This window comes from Arachis stenosperma, chromosome 4 (genome assembly GCF_014773155.1).
Source record: "Arachis stenosperma cultivar V10309 chromosome 4, arast.V10309.gnm1.PFL2, whole genome shotgun sequence".
NCBI classification, from domain to species: domain Eukaryota; kingdom Viridiplantae; phylum Streptophyta; class Magnoliopsida; order Fabales; family Fabaceae; genus Arachis; species Arachis stenosperma.
The window spans coordinates 67,541,679-67,562,696 of NC_080380.1; the positions used below are offsets into that span (position 1 = coordinate 67,541,679).

General features: G+C 38.9%; 1 protein-coding gene across 1 annotated transcript; it reads left to right on the forward strand.

Annotated features, from left to right (window-relative positions):
• The first annotated feature begins 3,829 nt into the window (after positions 1-3,829).
• Positions 3,830-20,927, forward strand: LOC130975053 (uncharacterized). The gene is made up of 2 exons (XM_057899887.1): positions 3,830-3,982; positions 19,875-20,927. The coding sequence occupies exons 1-2, from the start codon at positions 3,830-3,832 to the stop codon at positions 20,925-20,927; spliced, it is 1,206 nt and encodes a 401-aa protein (XP_057755870.1).
• The last annotated feature ends 91 nt before the right edge of the window (positions 20,928-21,018 follow it).

Below are 21,018 nucleotides of genomic sequence, written 5' to 3' on the forward strand. Positions count from 1 at the left end.
ATTAAAAATAGCACACCCTTGAGGAGACACTTACTGGCGTTTAAACGCCAGTAAGGGTAACAGAATGGGCGTTTAACACCCAATCTGGCACCATTCTAGGCGTTAAACACCAGAAAGAAGCACCAGACTGGCGTTAAATGCCAGAAAGAAGCAATAATCTGGCGTTAAACGCCAGAAACAGGTTGCAACATGGAATTTAACGCCAGGAAAGGAATAAAAGCTGGCGTTTAACGCCAGAAACAAGCAGTAATCTGGAGTTAAACGCCAGGATTGCACTGTAAGGGCGTTTACACGCCTAATAGGAGCATGGATGATACATTCTTGACCCCTCAGGATCTGTGGACCCCACAGGATCCCCACCTACCCCACCTCTTTCTCTCCCCCTCACACATCTCTATAACACTCTACCCAAAACACCACTCACCTATCAAATCCTATTCTCTTCACCAACCACCTCCATCCCTCTTCCCCAAAAACCCCACCTACCTCACCTTTGAAATTCAAAACACTTTTTCCTCCCAAGCCAACCCTAATGACCGAAACCTAACCCTCCTCTCACCCCTATATAAACCCCCCACTACTCCTTCATATTCACACAACACAAACACCTTTCCCCTCTCTTAGCCGAACCACCTATAACCCTCTATTTCCTCTATTTTCTTCTTCTTCCCCTTCTTTCTTTCTTCTTTTGCTGGAGGACGAGCAAACTTTTTAAGTTTGGTATGGTAAAAGCATTGCTTTTTGTTTTTCCATAACCATTTATGGCACCTAAGGCCGGAGAAATCTCTAGAAAGAGGAAAGGGAAGACAAAACCTTCCACCTCCGAGTCATGGGAGATGGAGAGATTCATCTCAAAGGTCCATCAAGACCACTTCTATGAAGTTGTGGCCAAGAAGAAGGTGATCCCTGAAGTCCCTTTCATGCTCAAGAAAAATGAGTATCCAGAGATCCGACATGAAATTCGAAGAAGAGGTTGGGAAGTTCTTACCAACCCCATTCAACAAGTCGGAATCTTAATGGTTCAAGAGTTCTATGCCAATGCATGGATCACTAGGAACCATGATCAAAATATGAACCCGAATCCAAAGAATTGGCTTACAATGGTTCGAGGGAAATACTTAGATTTCAGTTCGAAAAATGTAAAGTTGGCATTCCACTTGCCAATGATGCAAGAAAATGCACGCCCCTACACTAGAAGGATCAACTTTGATCAAAGGTTGGACCAAGTCCTCATGGACATATGTATGGAAGGAGCTCAATGAAAAAGAGACTCAAGAGGCAATTCGGTTCAATTGAGATGACCGGACCTTAAGCCTGTGGCTAGAGAATGGTTGGAGTTCATCCAACGATCCATCATTCCTACTAGCAACCGATCTGAAGTGGCTGTGGATTGGGCCATCATGATCCATAGTATCATGATTAGGGAGGAAGTGGAAGTTCATGAGATCATACCTCTAGAACTCAACAAAGTGGCTGATAAACCACTATTTTATGGTTTATATTGTGTTTAATTGTGTGGTTTTATCATGATCCTTACCCACTTATTCATTAATTTAGCATGCATTTATATTTCCTTCCTTAAATTATTACATGATTGAAAACTGCTTCCTAGAGACTTTTAATTATGCATTTTAATTCTTCTTTATTCCATTCAATGTCGTAATCTGTGTGATAAGTGTTTCAGGCTTTATAGGGCATGAATGAGTTGGAGATTGGAAAGGAAGCTAGCGAAAATGGAAGGAACACGAGAAATTGAGGAGATAACCAGCGAGAAGTGACGCGGCCGCATGGCTCACGCGTTTGCGGAAAAGAGGAGAAATCGCAGTGACGCGGTCGCATGGCTCACGCGACGCGCGGATTGGAAAAGCACAAGTGACGCGGAAGCGTGGACAACGTGAACGCGTGGCAGGAAAAACGCGAATGACGCGTCCGCATGGACGACGCGGACGCGTGACGTGCGCGATCTGCAGAATTACAAAAGTCGCTGGCAGAGATTCTGGGCCGTATTTCAATCCATTTTTCGGCCTAGAAACACAAATTAAAGTCAGGAAACTTGCAGAGACTCAAGAGGCTTTTCATAACTCACAATTTGAGGATTAGATGTAGTTTTTAGAGAGAGAGGTTCTCTCCTCTCTCTTAGGATTTAGGATTTTAGGATTTCTATTAGTTTAGTTCAATTCATCTTCATTCCAAGTTCTATATTCCTTCAATATTTATTTTCTACTTTTATTTACTCTAGTACTTTTATTTGTATTTAATTTATGTTGCCCAATTGGCTTATGAACCTTTCCATGTTATGACTTGAATTTATATTTAGACGTAATTTGATTGCTTTATTTACATGAATGCTTTTAATTTAATTTAGATATTTTCCCTGTTGGCTTTGGTTGATTAATTGGTGACTCTTGAGTTATCAAACTCATTGTTGATTGAAAATTGGAATTCTTCAAGAATTGATTCGAGATCCAATAACTCTAACTTTTCCCAAGGAAAGACTGGGACTTGAGGATTCGAATTAATTCATCCACTTAACTTACCTTCATAGTTAGAGGTTAACAAAGTGGGAGAAAAATCCAATTCTCATCACAATTGATAAGGATAACTAGGATAGGACTTCCAGTTCTTATACCTTGCCAAGAGATTTTATTATTGTTAATTTATTTTACTTGTCATTTAAATATACTTGTGCCCATTGCCCAAACTTCAAAACCTCGATTTACAATCTTCATAACCAATAATAAGAACATACCTCCCTGCAATTCCTTGAGAAGACGACCCGAGGTTTAAATACTCGGTTATCAATTTTAAAAGGGTTTGTTACTTGTGACAACCAAAACGTTTGCACGAAGGGATTTCTGTTGGTTTAGAATCTATATCTACAACGCGACTATTTTTATAAAATTCTTTACTAGCAAAAATCATAACGTCAAAATGGCGCCGTTGCCGGAGAATTGCAAACGTGTGCCTTATTATTGGTTATTGTAAATATTTGGCTAAAAAAAACATTATTTTTCTTTTACTTGTTTACTTGTTTTCTCTCTCTTCCCTCTTATTTCTGATAGCTATTATGAATTCTCACCCCTCTCACTTTGAGTTTGGTTCTAATTTTGTTGCAAGAAATGGAAGTTATAACAGGAATATGCATCAAGGTCAAAGCAATCAAAGATGGACGGAGCCAAGAGGATCTGATCAACCCTTTAGGCAACAACACCCTCCTAGATATCACAGACAAAGACCATCCTACAATGCATACCAAGCTGATAGATATGGTGGACCGCCTAGTAGCTACCAACAAGCCCCACCGTATGCTCAGAGACCATCCTCACAACATAACTTTGAACCACCACACTCACAAGCCCTTTTCCACCATTCACCTCCATATGACCCCAATTCTCATTCACCACACCAACCACCATATGAACCATACCCAGAACCACCACCTCAATAGACACCATCTCCATATCCTTATCAAGAGGAACCACTTCCGTGTTATGAACCTTTTCTCCCAACAAATGAACCCTCTTATCCACCCCAAACCTCCATAGAAAGCAAACTTGCCTCTATCACTAGTCTCGCCTCTACTCTTCAAGCACTTCTATCCCGCTTGGGCCAACCCTCTACACCCAATATTCAACCCTCAAGCTCCACTGCACTTCCATCTCAACCACATAATGATCCACCCATCCCATCACCACCATCCATGGAAGAGCACTAACATCCATCAATCCAAGAGCAACATGATCTCACTGATACTATTGACATAGAACAAGAGAGAAAGGATCATCTTCGCGAATCTATACTTCATAAAGAGCTAGAGGAAGCACTAAAGATGAAGGTAGTAGAGACCCTTGAAGTTGACAGCGCGGTTGAAGAACTAGTGAAGGAAGACAACAAGGAGGATTTTGTGCTTGAAGGTGAAGAAATAGTTGAAAAGAAAATCATCGAGGACGAATACGATTGCATACTTCAATACCTGGATCAAGCAAGAAATCGATTACCTTTCTGACGTTCGGACGTTCAAAGAACCCCCATGGTTTCATGTGGGAAATCTACTGAAGAACGTAGCAGGAAGGAAAAATTGAGCACTCCGATGGATAGTGAGCAGCACAATTTGATATTGGAACAAATGGAGGAAGCCAGAATTATTGAAGAAGAAGAGGAGGCAGTGGTTGAAGACTTAGGAGATGCTGAACCTCCATGGGAAAGTCAAGTTATAGAGCATCCTTCAAAGACGTTTGAAGCTGATGTTGAGGAGGGTGTACAACCTCCAAGGCATATCATAGTTGAAGACTTTGAAGGAGACGATCAAGAGATGGATTCAATCATTGATGAATTCTTATCTACATTTGAATCCTCTTCCATTGGACTTGATATGGAGTTTAAACAAGATGAAGCACAACATCCCATCCCCTTGGTGAACAATGAAGAAGAGATTGAATTGGAAGAAATTCACCAAGAGGAAGAGGTTGATATTGAAGAAGATTGCAAAGAGGTGGAAGATGTCGAAGAAGAGCACAAGGGAGTGGAGCTTGCACGTTCATTAGAAACACCTCCCCCTAAGTTGCCATCATCCTTCACAACATTCAAGTGGGTAAAATTCATATCCCTTAGCTTTCTAATTCCACTTGAATATGGGCTACTGGAGACGGATGGTCAACTTAGAGCTCTTTGTGGCATTAAGAGTAAGAGGAAGATGGTCAGTGGTACGAATTGTCCTGCAAGGTTCATTATGGTTGGAAGCTTCAAGTTTAAACGCAAAGGTTGGTGTAAAGCTCAATTGAATAGGTCTAGGAAGTTGTTTGGCCACTTCAGTGAGAATTCAGACTGCCTGCCACCCGGATGGAACAATATTGCTCAACAAGAAGACGGGTGCAAAAGCAAGATTTGGGACCCCGGAATTCAATCTAGAAATCAATACTCTTGGGGCCTTGTCACTTGCTTTAACTTACTTGAAGGCTTTCTGCGCCTTGTTTGGGACCCCGGAGGCTGTTGGCATTACAAACATTGGTGGGGATTCCTGGATCAGTACAAGCATAAGCCACCATAACAGGAAGCTCATCAAAAGTCTAACTTAAGGACTTTAACTAAAAGTGCTAGGTGGGAGACAACCCACCATAGTATGATCGTTCTCTTTTTAGTTTTAATTTTAGTCTGTTTTTGAATTTTTATTGAACCTGCAATTTTTGCATGAGATTCATTGTATTTTGCATTCTGCATACTGCATAAAAAAATGCCACGCGACGCGACCGCATCAGCGACGCGTCCGCATCGAAAGGAGCGGGGAGAAAATAAAAACGAACAGAGAGTCACACTGGAGCGTGGCTGGAGGCGTGCCAGTGGCACAAATCGTCCCACGCGACCGCGTCGCTGACGCGTCTGCGTCACATGCGAATAATGGCCTCCCATGCGATCGCGTGCCCCACGCGGCCGCGTGCCCTGATTTTCGACGTAAACAGGGTGCACAACGAATTATTGTGCGAAAGTGATGCTGGATTGGTGCTGGACTCACAATCCCTATCAGGCGACCGCGTCACCGACGCGTCCGCGTCATTCCTTTCTGAAGCCCACTCACGCGATCGCATGCCCCATGCGATCACATCACCCCAAATTCGGCAAATATATAAATTCGAATAGAGAGTTGTGCAGGCGCGAGGCTGCACTCGCGCCAGAAGCATAACATGGGTCACGCGACCGCGTGACCGACGCGACCGCGTCAACTGAATTGAATCGCAATCACGCGAATGCGTTCCCCACGTGGCCGCGTCGCTTGCGCCGCACAGCTCAACCTAAATTGCCAAAATATCTTATCTTTCTCTTCTCCAAATCCTAATTTTTCTTTTCCCTCCTTATTTCTTCCTTCTCCCTTCTTCCTTCTATCTCACCTTTCACTCTCTCTCTCTCACCTCCAGTAACAAGGTTTTATTTTCTTCTTCCCTCCTTCCTTTTCTATAATTCTTCTCATTTTATATGTTATTTTCTTTTCTTTTCTTTTTCTTTTCATTATCCATATTTGCTTTCTTCTTCTTTCCTTTTTACATGGTGTTAGAAATTTATTTGAGTCATTATTCCTCATTATATGCTTGTGGATTGTTGCAAATTGTTTGGCAATTATATATTATTTTCTTTAAAGGGTTGCTTGCATGTTTACTTTAATACTTTCTATACCTTATTTACCATGCATGCTATGTGTTTGTGAAAAAGTCCATATGGCATTATGCACTTCTCTATTATACTTTCTACTATTCAATGCTTGCTTTTCATAAACTCCCTTTACTATTGTCTTAATTGAATTTAATTGTCAATACAACATGGTGATTTATTATAAGTAATGCTTGGTCTATGCTACTAACACCCTTTTCCGGCATGCCAATAAACACCTTGCATTCAATTGTCATTATATGCACTAGCTACTTTCCATCGATGATTTTTCACATGTACTCATGAGCATGTGTTAATGTCAGTTACATCTTAATGTGCATCCATCACCAACTTTTCCGTTCCCTTCCTTGCTATATCTATTTGAATTTAAATTACTTTCTCTTTCCTTTTTCAGGATGGCCACCAAGAAAGGTAAGGAGAAAGCTACTCCCAAACCCCCAGCAAGAAGAGGAACTAAAAGAGCATTAGTGGCAGAACTTTCTTCCTACTGCACTGGTTGAAGATATTCTTTCTTCAACACCACAAGCACCTACAACAGACGAACTGCTCCAGCAGATAATCGAAAGGTTGGATCGGCAAGAACAGAAAGCGAAGTTAAGAGAGCGCCATAACAACCGCCGATTCAAACACCTCAGGGAGCTACTTAGAGGAGATTGCAGAGACTTAGACACCCCGGAATCCACTTCTTTTACCAGCATAGGGAGCCATGATGGTCCCAACTGTGGAGATACTACTACCAGCACACCCCTGTTTCTGACAGATGGCACCAGAGACGGTGCAAAGCCTTAAGTGTGGGGAGGTCGGTTAGTACCTGACATCCGGAGGTAATTTCTCTTTCCTAGCACCAATAAATTAGGATATTTTAGTTAGATTTTCTTTTTTTATAGAATAGGATAAATTGCATAGTAATAGGTTAGTTGCATGCATGTTCTACTTGATTGAAAAGACAATAAGTTTCTTCTAAGACTTTATCTTTGGAACAAAATTTCACTAATTTTAATTAAAAAATTTTTCTTTATGATAAATCTGCTTGAAGTTGTATTTGGAATATGATTTTTTAGCTAAAGAACACACAACCTGTGAAGATTTGAGCCTTTATGCATGGTTACATTATTTAACCATAATTATTTTATTCTTGTGTGTTTACTTTTCTATGATTGTAATCTATATTTTGTTTCATCCTATATGTCCAATATTTATTATGTTTGTATGCTTGCATATGATTGAGGCCATTATTTGTTTAAACTCACTTATCCAAATTAAGCCTACCCTTTTCAATTACTTTTGTTAACCACTTTGAGCCTTTAAATCCCATTTGTTCTATATTTTACCACATTACTAGCCTTAAGAGGAAAAACAATTGTATATCCCAAATTGAATCTTTAGTTAGCTTAAGATAGAATTGTGTATGCTAGTTAAGTGTGGGAAATTGTGGGAACAAAAGTTATTAAGGAAATGTGTCATGATAATACAATGGGAATTTGGATACCTACTCATGTGAAACTATAAGAATTAAAAATCTATGTGCATTGATAAGCTATGTTTATTTTTATGTCTATATAAAAAAAATTAATAAATAAATAAGGGGACAAAATTACCCCAATGCTGAATTAAGAATTCAAAGATCAATGCACATATGATAAAATTTAAAAAAAATGATACATGAGTATAGAATGTAAAAGGGAATTCTGGGTAGCTAGGTATGAATTCTAAGGTTATAAAAAATATATAGGTTGGGTTAAAGCTTGGGTTAATTAAAGATTCAATTTATAAGCTCACTTAACCATATATGTATCCCTACCCTTACCTTGGCCCCATTACAACCTTGAAAAGACCTCATGATGTGTGCATTGGTATATTAACTGTTGTTGATTGGTTAGGAGAAGAACAAAAGTTAGAGAGCATGATTAGAGAAGGATAGAGTGATTACCCTATACACTAGAGAGAATAGAGCGTACATACATCATCAGTGAGGGTTCAATGCTTGAATTTCCATGTTCCCTGCTTTCATGAGCTATCTTCTTGCACTTTTATCTGTCTTACTGTATAATGATAGAATTAATGGAATTTGATTTGTAATTGTTTTGAAGAGCTTATTTACTTTTGATCAAGTGGGCAAGAATCATATAGTTGCATTCATGTATATAGGTTGCATTGCATTGCATGAGTTTCTACATGTTCATACTTATTTATCTTATCTCCTTCAGTTAAGTATGAGGACATGCTAATGTTTAAGTGTGGGGAGGTTGATAAACCACTATTTTATGGTTTATATTGTGTTTAATTGTGTGGTTTTATCATGATCCTTACCCACTTATTCATTAATTTAGCATGCATTTATATTTCCTTCCTGAAATTATTACATGATTGAAAACTGCTTCCTAGAGACTTTTAATTATGCATTTTAATTCTCCTTTATTCCATTCGATGCCGTAATCTGTGTGTTAAGTGTTTCAGGCTTTATAGGGCATGAATGAGTTGGAGATTGGAAAGGAAGCTAGCAAAAATGGAAGGAACACGAGAAATTGAGGAGATAACCAGCGAGAAGTGACGCGGCCGCATGGCTCATGCGTTCGCGCAAAAGAGGAGAAATTGCAGTGACGCGGCAGCATGGCTCACACGACCGCGCGGATTGGAAAAGCACAAGTGACGCAGAAGCGTGGACGACGTGAACGCATGGCAGGAAAAATGTGAATGACGCATCCGCATGGACGATGAACTCGTGACGTGCGCCATCTGCAGAATTACAAAAGTCGCTGACAGAGATTCTGGGCCGCATTTCAACCCAATTTTCGGCCCAGAAACACAGATTAAAGTCAGGGAACTTGCAGAGACTCAAGAGACTTTTCATAACTCACAATTTGAGGATTAGATGTAGTTTTTAGAGAGAGAGGTTCTCTCCTCTCTCTTAGGATTTAGGATTTTAGGATTTCTATTAGTTTAGTTCAATTCATCTTCATTCCAAGTTCTATATTCCTTCAATATTTATTTTCTACTTTTATTTACTCTAGTACTTTTATTTGTATTTAATTTATGTTGCCCAATTGGCTTATGAACCTTTCCATGTTATGACTTGAATTTATATTTAGACGTAATTTGATTGCTTTATTTACATGAATGCTTTTAATTTAATTTAGATATTTTCCCTGTTGGCTTTGGTTGATTAATTGGTGACTCTTGAGTTATCAAACTCATTGTTGATTGAAAATTGGAATTCTTCAAGAATTGATTCGAGATCCAATAACTCTAACTTTTCCCAAGGAAAGACTGGGACTTGAGGATTCGAATTAATTCATCCACTTAACTTACCTTCATAGTTAGAGGTTAACAAAGTGGGAGAAAAATCCAATTCTCATCACAATTGATAAGGATAACTAGGATAGGACTTCCAGTTCTTATACCTTACCAAGAGATTTTATTATTATTAATTTATTTTACTTGTCATTTAAATATACCTGTGCCCATTGCCCAAACTTCAAAACCCCGATTTACAATCTTCATAACCAATAATAAGAACATACCTCCCTGCAATTCCTTGAGAAGACGACCCGAGGTTTAAATACTCGGTTATCAATTTTAAAGTGGTTTGTTACTTGTGACAACCAAAACGTTTGCACGAAGGGATTTCTGTTGGTTTAGAATCTATATCTACAACGCGACTATTTTTATAAAATTCTTTACTAGCAAAAATCCTAACGTCAGTGGCTGACAAGTCCTCCACTTTGGCAAGGTTAGCCTTTCCTCATCTCATTTGTCACTTATGCAATTTGGCTGGGATTGACATAGAAGGAGACACCCTCATTGAAGAGGACAAGCCCATCACTAAGAAAAGGATGGAGCAAACAAGAGAGCCCACTCATGGACCTCAACAAGAACATGAGGAAGATCCTCATCAAGAAATCCCTGAGATGCCTCAAGCGATGCAATTTTCTCCACACAACTATTGGGAGTAACTCAACACCTCTTTGGAAGGCTTGAGTTACAACATGGACCAACTAAGGGTGGAGCACCAAGAGCACTCCATCATTCTCCATGAGATTAGAGAAGATCAAAGAGCTTTGAGGGAGAAGCAACAAAGGCAAAGAAGAGACATAGAGGAGCACAAGAGCACCATTGGTTCTTCAAGAGGAAGATGCCACCCCCAATAAGGTGGATTCACTCCTTAATCTCGTTGTCTATTTATTTTTCTATTTTCGGTTTTTGAGCTTCATGTTTGGCTATGTTTTGTGTCTTTATTACATGATCATTAGTGTCTAGTGTCTATGTCTTAAAGCTATGAATAATTCCATGAATCCTTCACATCTCTTAAATGAAAAATGTGCTTAATTACAAAAGAACAAGAAGTACTTGGATTTCAAATTTTATCTTGAAATTAGTTTAATTATTTTGATGTGGTGGCAATACTTTTTTATTTTCTGAATGAATGCTTGAACAATGCATATTTTTTATAGTGAAGTTTATGAATGTTAAAATTGTTGGCTCTTGAAAGAATGATGAACAAAGAGAAATGTTATTGATAATCTGAAAAATCATGAAATTGATTCTTGAAGCAAGAAAAAGCAGTGAAAAAAGAAAAAAAGGCGAAAAAAAGAGAAAGAAAGAAAAAGAAAAAGCAAGCAGAAAAAGCCAATAGCCCTTTAAACTAAAAGGCAAGGGTAAAAAGGATCCAAGGCTTTGAGCATTAATGGATAGGAGGGCCCAAGAAAATAAAATCCAGGCCTAAGCGGCTAAATCAAGCTGTCTCTAACCATGTGCTTGTGTCATGAAGGTCCAAGTGAAAAGCTAGAGACTGAGTGGTTAAAGTCGTGATCCAAAGCAAAAAGAGTGTGCTTAAGGACTCTGGACACCTCTAATTGGGGACTTTAGCAAAGCTGAGTCACAATCTGAAAAGGTTCACCCAGTTATGTGTTTGTGGCATTTATGTATCCGGTGGTAATACTGGAAAACAAAGTGCTTAGGGCCACGGCCAAGACTCATAAAGTAGCTGTGTTCAAGAATCAACATACTGAACTAGGAGAATCAATAACACTATCTAAAATTCTGAGTTCCTATAGATGCCAATCATTCTGAATTTCAAAGGATAAAGTGAGATGCCAAAACTGTTTAGAAGCAAAAAGCTACTAGCCCCGCTCATCTAATTAGGACTAAGCTTCATTGATATTGTGCGATTCATTGTATATTCTCTTCTTTTTATACTATTTTGTTTTCAGTTGCTTGGGGACAAGCAACAATTTAAGTTTGGTGTTGTGATGAGCGGATAATTTATACGCTTTTTGGCATTGTTTTTATATAGTTTTTAGTAGGATCTAGCTACTTTTTAGCATATTTTTATTAGTTTTTAAGCAAAATTCACATTTCTGGACTTTACTATGAGTTTGTGTGTTTTTCTGTGATTTCAGGTATTTTCTGGCTGAAATTGAGAGACTTGAGCAAAAATCTGATTCAGAGGCTAAAGAAGAACTGTTGATGCTGTTGGATTCTGACCTTCCTGCACTCGAAATGAAATGTTTGGAGCTACAGAAACCCAAATGGCGCGCTCTTAATTGCGTTGGAAATTAGACATTCAGGGCTTTCCAGCAATATACAATAGTCCATACTTTGCCCAAGTTTAGATGACGCAAACTGGCGTTTAACGCTAGCTTTCTGCCCTATTCTGGCGTTAAACGCCAGAAACAAGTTGCAAGCTAGAGTCAAACACCAGAAAAGTTACAAACTGGCGTTTAACTCCAAGAGAAGTCTCTACATGTAAAAGCTTCAATGCTTAACCCAAGCACACACCAAGTGGGCCCAGAAGTGGATTTCTGCATCATTTACTTGTTTCTGTAACCCTAGTGATGAGCGGATAATTTATACGCTTTTTGACATTATTTTTAGGTAGTTTTTAGTAAGTTCAAGCTACTTTTAGGGATGTTTTCATTAGTTTTTATGTTAAATTCACATTTCTGGACTTTACTATGAGTTTGTGTATTTTTCTATGATTTCAGGTAATTTCTGGCTGAAATTGAGGGACTTGAGCAAAACTCTGAAAAAGGCTGACAAAAGGACTGCTGATGTTGTTGGAATCTGACCTCCCTGCACTCAAAATAGATTTTCTGGAGCTACAGAACTCCAAATGGCGTGCTCTCAACGGCGTTGGAAAGTAGACATCCAGAGCTTTCCAGAAATATATAATAGTCCATACTTTTTTCGGAAATTGACGACGTAAAGTGGCGCTCAACGCCAAGTACATGCTGCTGTCTGGAGTTAAACGCCAGAAACACGTCATAACCCGGAGTTGAACGCCAGAAACACGCTATAATTCGGCGTTCAACTCCAAGAAAAGCCTCAGCTCGTAGATAGATCAAGCTCAGCCCATGCATACACCAAGTGGGCCCCGGAAGTGGATTTATGCATCAATTACCTACTCATGTAAACCCTAGTAGCTAGTCTAGTATATATAGGACATTTAACTATTGTATTAGAAGTCTTTTGACCACGTTACATCTTTGGTCTCAGTTTTGTTTTATTCTTCATTTTAAGAGGATATTGATCACATTTGAGGGGGCTGGCCATTCGGCCATGCCTGAACCTTTCACTTATGTATTTTCAACGGTAGAGTTTCTACACACCATAGATTAAGGGTGTGGAGCTCTGCTGTACCTCAAGTTTCAATACAATCAATATTATTTTCTATTCAATTCTCTTTTATTCTTATTCCAAGATATACGTTGCACTTCAACTTGATGAATGTGATGATCCGTGACACTCATCATCATTCTCACCTATGAACGCGCGTGACTGACAACCACTTCCGTTCTACTTTAGGCCGGGCGCATATCTCTTAGATTCCCCCAACAGAATCTTCGTGGTATAAGCTAGATAGATGGCGGCATTCATGGGGATCCAGAAAGTCTAACCTTGTCTGTGGCATTCCGAGTAGGATTCCGGTATTGAATGACTGTGACGAGCTTCAAACTCCTGAAGGCTGGGCGTTAGTGATAGACGCAAAAAAATCAAGGGATTCTATTCCAACCTGATTGAGAACCAACAGATGATTAGCCGTGCTGTGACAGAGCATAGGACCATTTTCCCGAGAGGATGAAAAGTAGCCATTGAAGACGGTGATGCCCTACATACAGCTTGCCATGGAAAGGAGTAAGAAGGATTGGATGAATGTAATAAGAAAGTAGAGATTCAAGAGGAGCACAGCATCTCCATACGCCTATCTGAAATTCCCACTATTGATTTACATAAGTATTTCTATCCTATTTTATTTTCTGTTTATTATTAATTTTCGAAATCCATAACCATTTAATCTGCCTAACTGAGATTTACAAGGTGACCATAGCTTGCTTCATACCAACAATCTCTATAGGATCGACCCTTACTCACGTAAGGTATTACTTGGATGACCCAGTACACTTGCTGGTTAAGTTGAATGGAGTTGTGATCATAAATTCCAATAGAGCCAATTTTTAAATTCCATACAAGTACAAGGAGTACAACTTTAAGGATAACAATTTTGTCCACCACCTAGTAACTAGTTTAGTATAAATAGAACTTTTTCTCATTGTATTAGATGTCTTGGTTATTCTGGTTCCCACTCTGGGGCCGAAGGCAATGAACACCATTATCACTTATGTATTTTTATCGGTGGAGTTTCTACACACCATAGATTTAGGTGTGGAGCTCTGCTGTTCCTCGAGTATTAATGCAAAGTACTATTGTTTTTCTATTCAATTCATGCTTATTCTTATTCTAAGATATTCATTCGCACACAAGAACATGATAAATGTGATGATTATGTGACACTCATCACCATTCTCACTTATGAACGCGTGATTGACAACCACTTCCGTTCTACATGGAAACAAGCTTGAATGTATATCTCTTGGGTTTCTAATCAACGATTCACATCGACTCCCCTCTGACAATGGGGCATCTGAATCCGAGATCAGAGTCTTCGTGGTATAACCTAGAATCAATTGGCAGCATTCTTGAGATCCAAAAAGTCTAAACCTTGTCTATGGTATTCCGAGTAGGATCTGGGATGGGATGACTGTGACGAGCTTCAAACTTGTGACTGTAGGGCATAGTGACAGACGCAAAAGGATAGTAAATCCTATCCCTACACGATCGAGAACCAACAATTGATTAGCCATACCATATCTGTGCATGGTATTTTTCATCCGAGACGAAAAATTCGACAGTTGATTAGCCGTACAGAAACCGTAGAGGACCATTTTCACTGAGAGGATGGGAAGTAGCCATTGACAATGGTGACACCCAGCATACAGCTTGCCATAGAAAGAAGTATGAAGGATTGGATGAAGGCAATAGGAAAGCAGAGATTTGGAAGGAACAACGCATCTCCATACGCTTATCTGAAACTCCCACCAATAAATTACATAAGTACCTCTATCTTTATTTTATGTTTATTTATATTTTAAATTATTAAAACTCTATAATCATTTGAATCCACCTGACTGAGATTTACAAGATGACCATAGCTTGCTTCAAACCAACAATCTCCGTAGGATCGACCGTTACTCACGTAAGGTTTATTACTTGGACGACCAAGTGCACTTGCTGGTTAGTTGTGAGAAGTTGTGAAAAAGAGTTGAGATTACAATTGTCCGTACCAAGTTGTTGGTGCCATTGAGATCACAATTTCATGCACCAAGTTTTTGGCACCGTTGCCGGGGATTGTTCGAGTTTGGACAACTGACGGTTCATCTTGTTGCTTATAGATTAGGTAATTTTCTTTTTGTTTCAACCTTTATTTTACTTTCAAAAAGTTTTCAAAAATATTTCAAAATTTTTTTCTCTTCTTTTTCGTTCTTTTCAAAATAATTTTCAAAAAAATTCAAAAAAATTTTTAGTAAAATCATAAAATCAAAATTATTTTTGTGTTTCTTGTTTGAGTCTAGTGTCAATTTTGAAGTTTGGTGTTAATTGCATACTTTTATTTTTCTCAAAAATTTTTTGAAAAACTCATGCATGGTGTTCTTCATGATCTTCAAGTTGTTCTTGGTAAGTCTTCTTGTTTGATCTTCATATTTTCTTGTTTTGTGTCTTTTGTTGTTTTTCATATGCATTTATGAATTATTAGTGTCTAAATATAAAAAATTTCTAAGTTTGGTATCTTGCATATTTTTCTTTTCTTGAAATTTTTTCAAAAATAAGTTCTTGTTGTTCATCTTGATCTTCAAAGTGTTCTTGGTATTCATCTTGACACTCATAGTGTTCTTGCATGCATCATTTGTTTTAATCCAACATTTATATGTGTTGAGTCATTTTGTGGTTTTTCTCTTTCCTCATTAAATTAAAAAAAAATCAAAAAAATATCTTTTTCTTATTTTACTCATAATTTTCGAAATCTTTGGGTTAACTTAGTCAAAAATTTTTAAAATAAGTTGTTTCTTGTTAGTCAAGTCAAGATTTCAATTTCAAGAATTTATCTTTTTAAAATCTTTTTCAAAATCAAATCTTTTTCATTTTTATTTCATGTTTTTCAAAAAATTTTTAAAATTGATTTTCAAAATCTTTTTCTTATCTTTATTTCATAATTTTTGAAATTAATACTAACAATTAATGTTTTGATTCAAAAATTTCAAGTTTGTTACTTTCTTGTTAAGAAAGATTAAAACTTTAAATTTTTAAATCATATCTTTTGAATTTCATATGTTTTGGCCGAACCATTCTTCACCCTCCATCTCCTCCATTTCTTCTTCTTCTCCGTCCCTTCTTTCTTCTTTTACTCAAGGACGAGAAAACCTTTTAAGTTTGGTGTGGTAAAAGCATTGCTTTTTATTTTTTCATAACCATTTATAGCACCTAAGGCCGGAGAAACCTCTAGAAAGAGGAAAGGGAATGCTAAAGCTTCCACCTCCGAGTCATGGGAGATGGAGAGATTCATCTCAAAGGTCCACCAAGACCACTTCTATGAAGTTGTGGCCAAGAAGAAGGTGATCCCTGAGGCCCCTTTCATGCTCAAAAGGAATGAGTATCCGGAGATCCGACATGAGATTCGAAAAAGAGGTTGGGAAGTTCTCACCAACCCCATTCAACAAGTCAGAATCTTAATGGTTCAAGAGTTCTATGCTAATGCGTGGATCACCAGGAACCATGATCAAAGTGTGAACCCAAACCCAAAGAATTGGCTTACAATGGTTCGGGGGAAAAACTTAGATTTTAGTCCGAAAAATGTAAGGTTGGCATTCAACTTGCCAATGATGCAAGGAGATGCACGCCCCTACACTAGAAGGGTCAACTTTGATCAAAGGTTGGACCAAGTCCTCATGGACATATGTGTGGAAAGAGCTCAGTGGAAAAGAGACTCCAAAGGCAAGCCGGTTCAATTGAGAAGGCATGACCTTAAACCCGTGGCTAGAGGATGGTTAGAATTCATCCAATGCTTCATCATTCCTACTAGCAACCGATCCAAAGTGATTGTAGATCAGGCTATCATGATCCATAGCATCATGAGTGGAGAGGAAGTAGAAGTTCATGAGGTCATATCTCTAGAACTCTACAAAGTTGATGACAAAACCTCCACCTTAGCAAGGTTAGCCTTCCCTCATCTCATCTGTCACATATGCAGTTTAGCTGAAATTGTCATAGAGGAAGACATCCTTATTGAAGAGGACAAGCCCATCACTAAAAAGAGAATGGAGCAAACAAGAAAGCCCACTCATGGACCTTAAAAAACGCATGAGGAAGTCCCTCATCAAGAAATCCCTGAGATACCTCAAGGGATGCATTTTCCTCCACGCAACTATTGGGAACAACTCAACACTTCTCTAGGAGATTTGAATTCCAATATGGAGCAACTAAGGATGGAGCACCAAGAGCACTCTATTATTTTCCATGAAATTAGAAAGGATCAAATAGCCATGAGGGAAGAGCAACAAAGGCAAGGAAGAGACATAAAGGAGCTCAAGCATTCCATTGGATCTTCAAGAGAAAGAACTAGCCGCCATCACTAAGGTGGACCCGTTCTTTGATTTCCTTGTTCTTATCTTTCTGTCTTTTGATTTTTATGCTTTTTGTGTTATCTATGTTTCTGTCTTAATTACATGATCATTAGTGTCTAGCGTCTATGTCTTAAAGCTATGAATAATTCCATGAATCCTTCACCTTTCTTAAATGAAAAATGTTCTTAATTACAAAAGAACAAGAAGTACATGAATTTCAAATTTTATCTCGAAATTAGTTTAATTATTTTGATGTGGTGGTACTTTTTGTTTTTCTGAATGAATGCTTGAACAGTGCATATTTTTTATAGTGAAGTTTATGAATGTTAAAATTGTTGGCGCTTGAAAGAATGATGAATAAAGAGAAATGTTATTGATAATATGAAAAATCATGAAATTGATTTTTGAAGCAAGAAAAAGCAGTGAAAAAAGAAAAAGTGGCGAAAAAAGAAAGAAGAAAGAAAAAGCAAGCAGAAAAAGCCAATAGCCCTTTAAACCAAAAGGCAAGGGTAAAAAGGATCCAAGGCTTTGAGCATTAATGGATAGGAGGGCCCAAGGGAATAAAATCCTGGCCTAAGCGACTAAATCAAGCTGTCCCTAACCATCTGCTTGTGTCATGAAAGTCCAAGTGAAAAGCTTGAGACTGAGTGGTTAAAGTCGTGATCTAAAGCAGAAAGAGTGTGCTTAAGAACTCTGGACACCTCTAACTGGGGACTTTAGCAAAGCTGAGTCACAATCTGAAAAGGTTCACCCAGTTATGTGTCTGTGGCATTTATGTATCCGGTGGTAATACTGGAAAACAAAGTGCTTAGGGTCACAGCCAAGACTCATAAAGTAGCTGTGTTCAAGAATCAACATACTGAACTAGGAGACTCAATGACACTATCTAAATTCTGAGTTCCTATAGATGCTAATCATTCTAAATTTCAAAGGATAAAATTAGATGCCAAAACTGTTCAGAAGCAAAAAGCTACTAGCCCCGCTCATCTAATTGGGACTAAGTTTTATTGATATTGTGAGATTCATTGTATATTCTCTTCTTTTTATTCTATTTTGTTTTCAATTGCTTGGGGACAAGCAACTTTTTAAGTTTGCTATTGTGATGAGCGGATAATTTATACGCTTTTGGTATTGTTTTTAGGTAGTTTTAGTATAATTTAGTTAGTTTTTAGTATATAATTATTAGTTTTTATGCAAAAATCACATTTCTGGACTTTACTACGAGTTTGTGTGTTTTTCTGTGATTTTAGGTATATTCTGGCTGAAAATTGAGGGACCTGACCAAAAATCTGATTTAGAGGCTGAAAAAGGACTGCAAATGCTGTTGGATTCTGACCTCCCTGAACACAAAATGAATTTTCTAGAGCTATAGAAACCCAAATGGCGCGATCTCAATTGCATTGTAAAGTAAACATCTTGGGCTTTTCAGCAATATATAATAGTCCATACTTTACCCGAGATTTGATGGCCCAAATTGGCGTCAAAACACCGGTCAGAGACCCTTTTCTGGCGTTAAACGCCAAAACTGACATAAAAGCTGGAGTTAAGCGCCCAAACTGGCACCAGAGCTGGCGTTTAACTCCAAGAAAAGCCTATTCACGTGAAAGCTTCAATGCTCAGCCCAAGCACACACCAAGTGGGTTCCGGAAGTGGATTTCTGCACTATCTACCTTAGTTACTCAATTTCTGTAAACCCTAGCTACTAGTTTTAGTATAAATATTACTTTTTCTCATTGTATTAGACATCTTGGTTATTCTGGTTTCCCCTCTGGGGCCGAAACCAATAAACACCATTATCACTTTTGTATTTTCAATGGTGGAGTTTCCACACCTCATAGATTAAGGTGTGGAGCTCTGCTGTTCCTCATGAATTAATGCAATTACTACTGTTTTCTATTCAATTCAAGCTTATTCTTGTTCTAAGATATCCATTCGCACTTCAACATGATGAATGTGATGATCAAGTGACACTTATCACCATTCTAACTTATGAACGCGTGCCTGACAACTACTTTCGTTCTACTTGAAAACAAGCTTGAATGTATATCTCTTGGCCTCCTGGTCCACGACACATGGTTGCCTCTCCTGACAATAGAGCCTTCCATTCTGTGAGATCAGAGTCTTTGTGGTATAAGCTAGAATCAATTGGCAGCATCCTTGAGATCCAAAAAGTCTAAACCTTGTCTGTGGTATTCCGAGTAGGATCTGGGATGGGATGACTGTGACGAGCTTCAAACTCGCGAGTGCTGGGCGTAGTGACAGTGCACAAAAGGATAATTAGATCTTATTCCGACACAATCAAGAACCGACAGATGATTAGCCCTACGTAACCCGTAGCCGGACCATTTTCACTGAGAGGACGGACGGTAGCCATTGACAACGATGATCCCCTAACATACAGCTTGCCATGGAAAGGAGTATGCATGACTGGATGAAAGCAGTAGGAAAGCAGGGATTCAAGAGGAACAAAGCATCTCCATATGCTTATCTGAAATTCCTACCAATGAATTACATAAGTATCTCTATCCTATTTTATGTTTTATCTTTCTTTTAATTATCAAAATCCCATAACCATTTGAATCTGCCTGACTGAGATTTACAAGATGACCATAGCTTGCTTCAAGCTAACAATCTCCGTGGGATCGACCCTTACTCGCGTAAGGTATTACTTAGACGACCTAGTGCACTTGCTGGTCAGCTAAGCGGAGTTGTGAAGAAAGTGTGTGAGATCACGATTTCGCGTACCAGCAATCATTCCAGAATAAAGATGAAGCTGTTTTGAGCGTGAAGGACTATAGCATCCGTCGAGGTGTTGCGTACAGAGTCTTAGAGTCGGATCATCTGAAGTATCATGGGAAATACAAGGGCAAGGGTTGTAGTTGGTTGATTCGCATATTGCTTCGTGCACGAAAGGGCACTTGGAAGGTTAGGAGGTACAACGGTCCGCACACTTGCTTGGCCACCTTCATTTTCAGTGATCACCGGCAGCTTGATTACTACGTTATCTATGCGAGGATTTATTCGTTGGTTAGGGCAGATGCTGCAGTAACGGTAAAGGTCTTGCAACAAGCAACGAAAATCGATTACAGGTTCAGGCCTAGTTACAGGATGGTTTGGATGGCAAAACAGAAGGCAGTAGCACAAATATACGGAGATTGGGAAGAGTCATATGCCGAGTTGCCACGTTGGATGCTAGGGGTCCAGTCAACTATGGCCAGGACAGTTACAGTGTTGAAGACCTCTCCTGTTAGAGTTGGGGATCAGGTCGATGAGTCTATAGTGTACTTTCATCGTCTTTTTTGGACATTTTTACCCTGCATTGAGGCCTTCCGGCATTGCAAGCCCCTGGTGAGTATTGACGGTACCCACTTGTATGGCAAGTATGGAGGCACGTTGCTGTTTGCGATAGCGCAGGATGGGAACTCGAACATCCTCCTGATATCCTTCGCCCTTGTAGAGGGAGAAAATGCAGAGTCATGGTCCTTTTTCTTGTCCAACCTACGATCGCATGTGACGCCGCAGAAGGGTATTCTTGTTATCTCCGACAGGCATAATGGCTTTAAGGCTACCCTTGAGGCCCCCGAAAATGGTTGGCTGCCTCCACAGGATTTTCGAGCGTTCTGTATTCGTCATGTAGCGGCAAATTTTAGCCTAAGTTTCAAAGGTAAAGATGCAAGGAGGATGTTGGTGAATGCTGACTATGCAAAGACTGAAGCAGAGTTTTATTACTGGTTTGACATCATGCGGACTGAGAATCCGGTCATGTGTGATTGGGCCAATCGGATGGAGTATGACAAGTGGACCCAGCATTAGAATTGCAGGAGATGGTTTGGGCACATGACAACCAACATTAGTGAATGTATGAATTCTGTGTTAAAGGGAACTCGCAACCTCCCAGTCACTG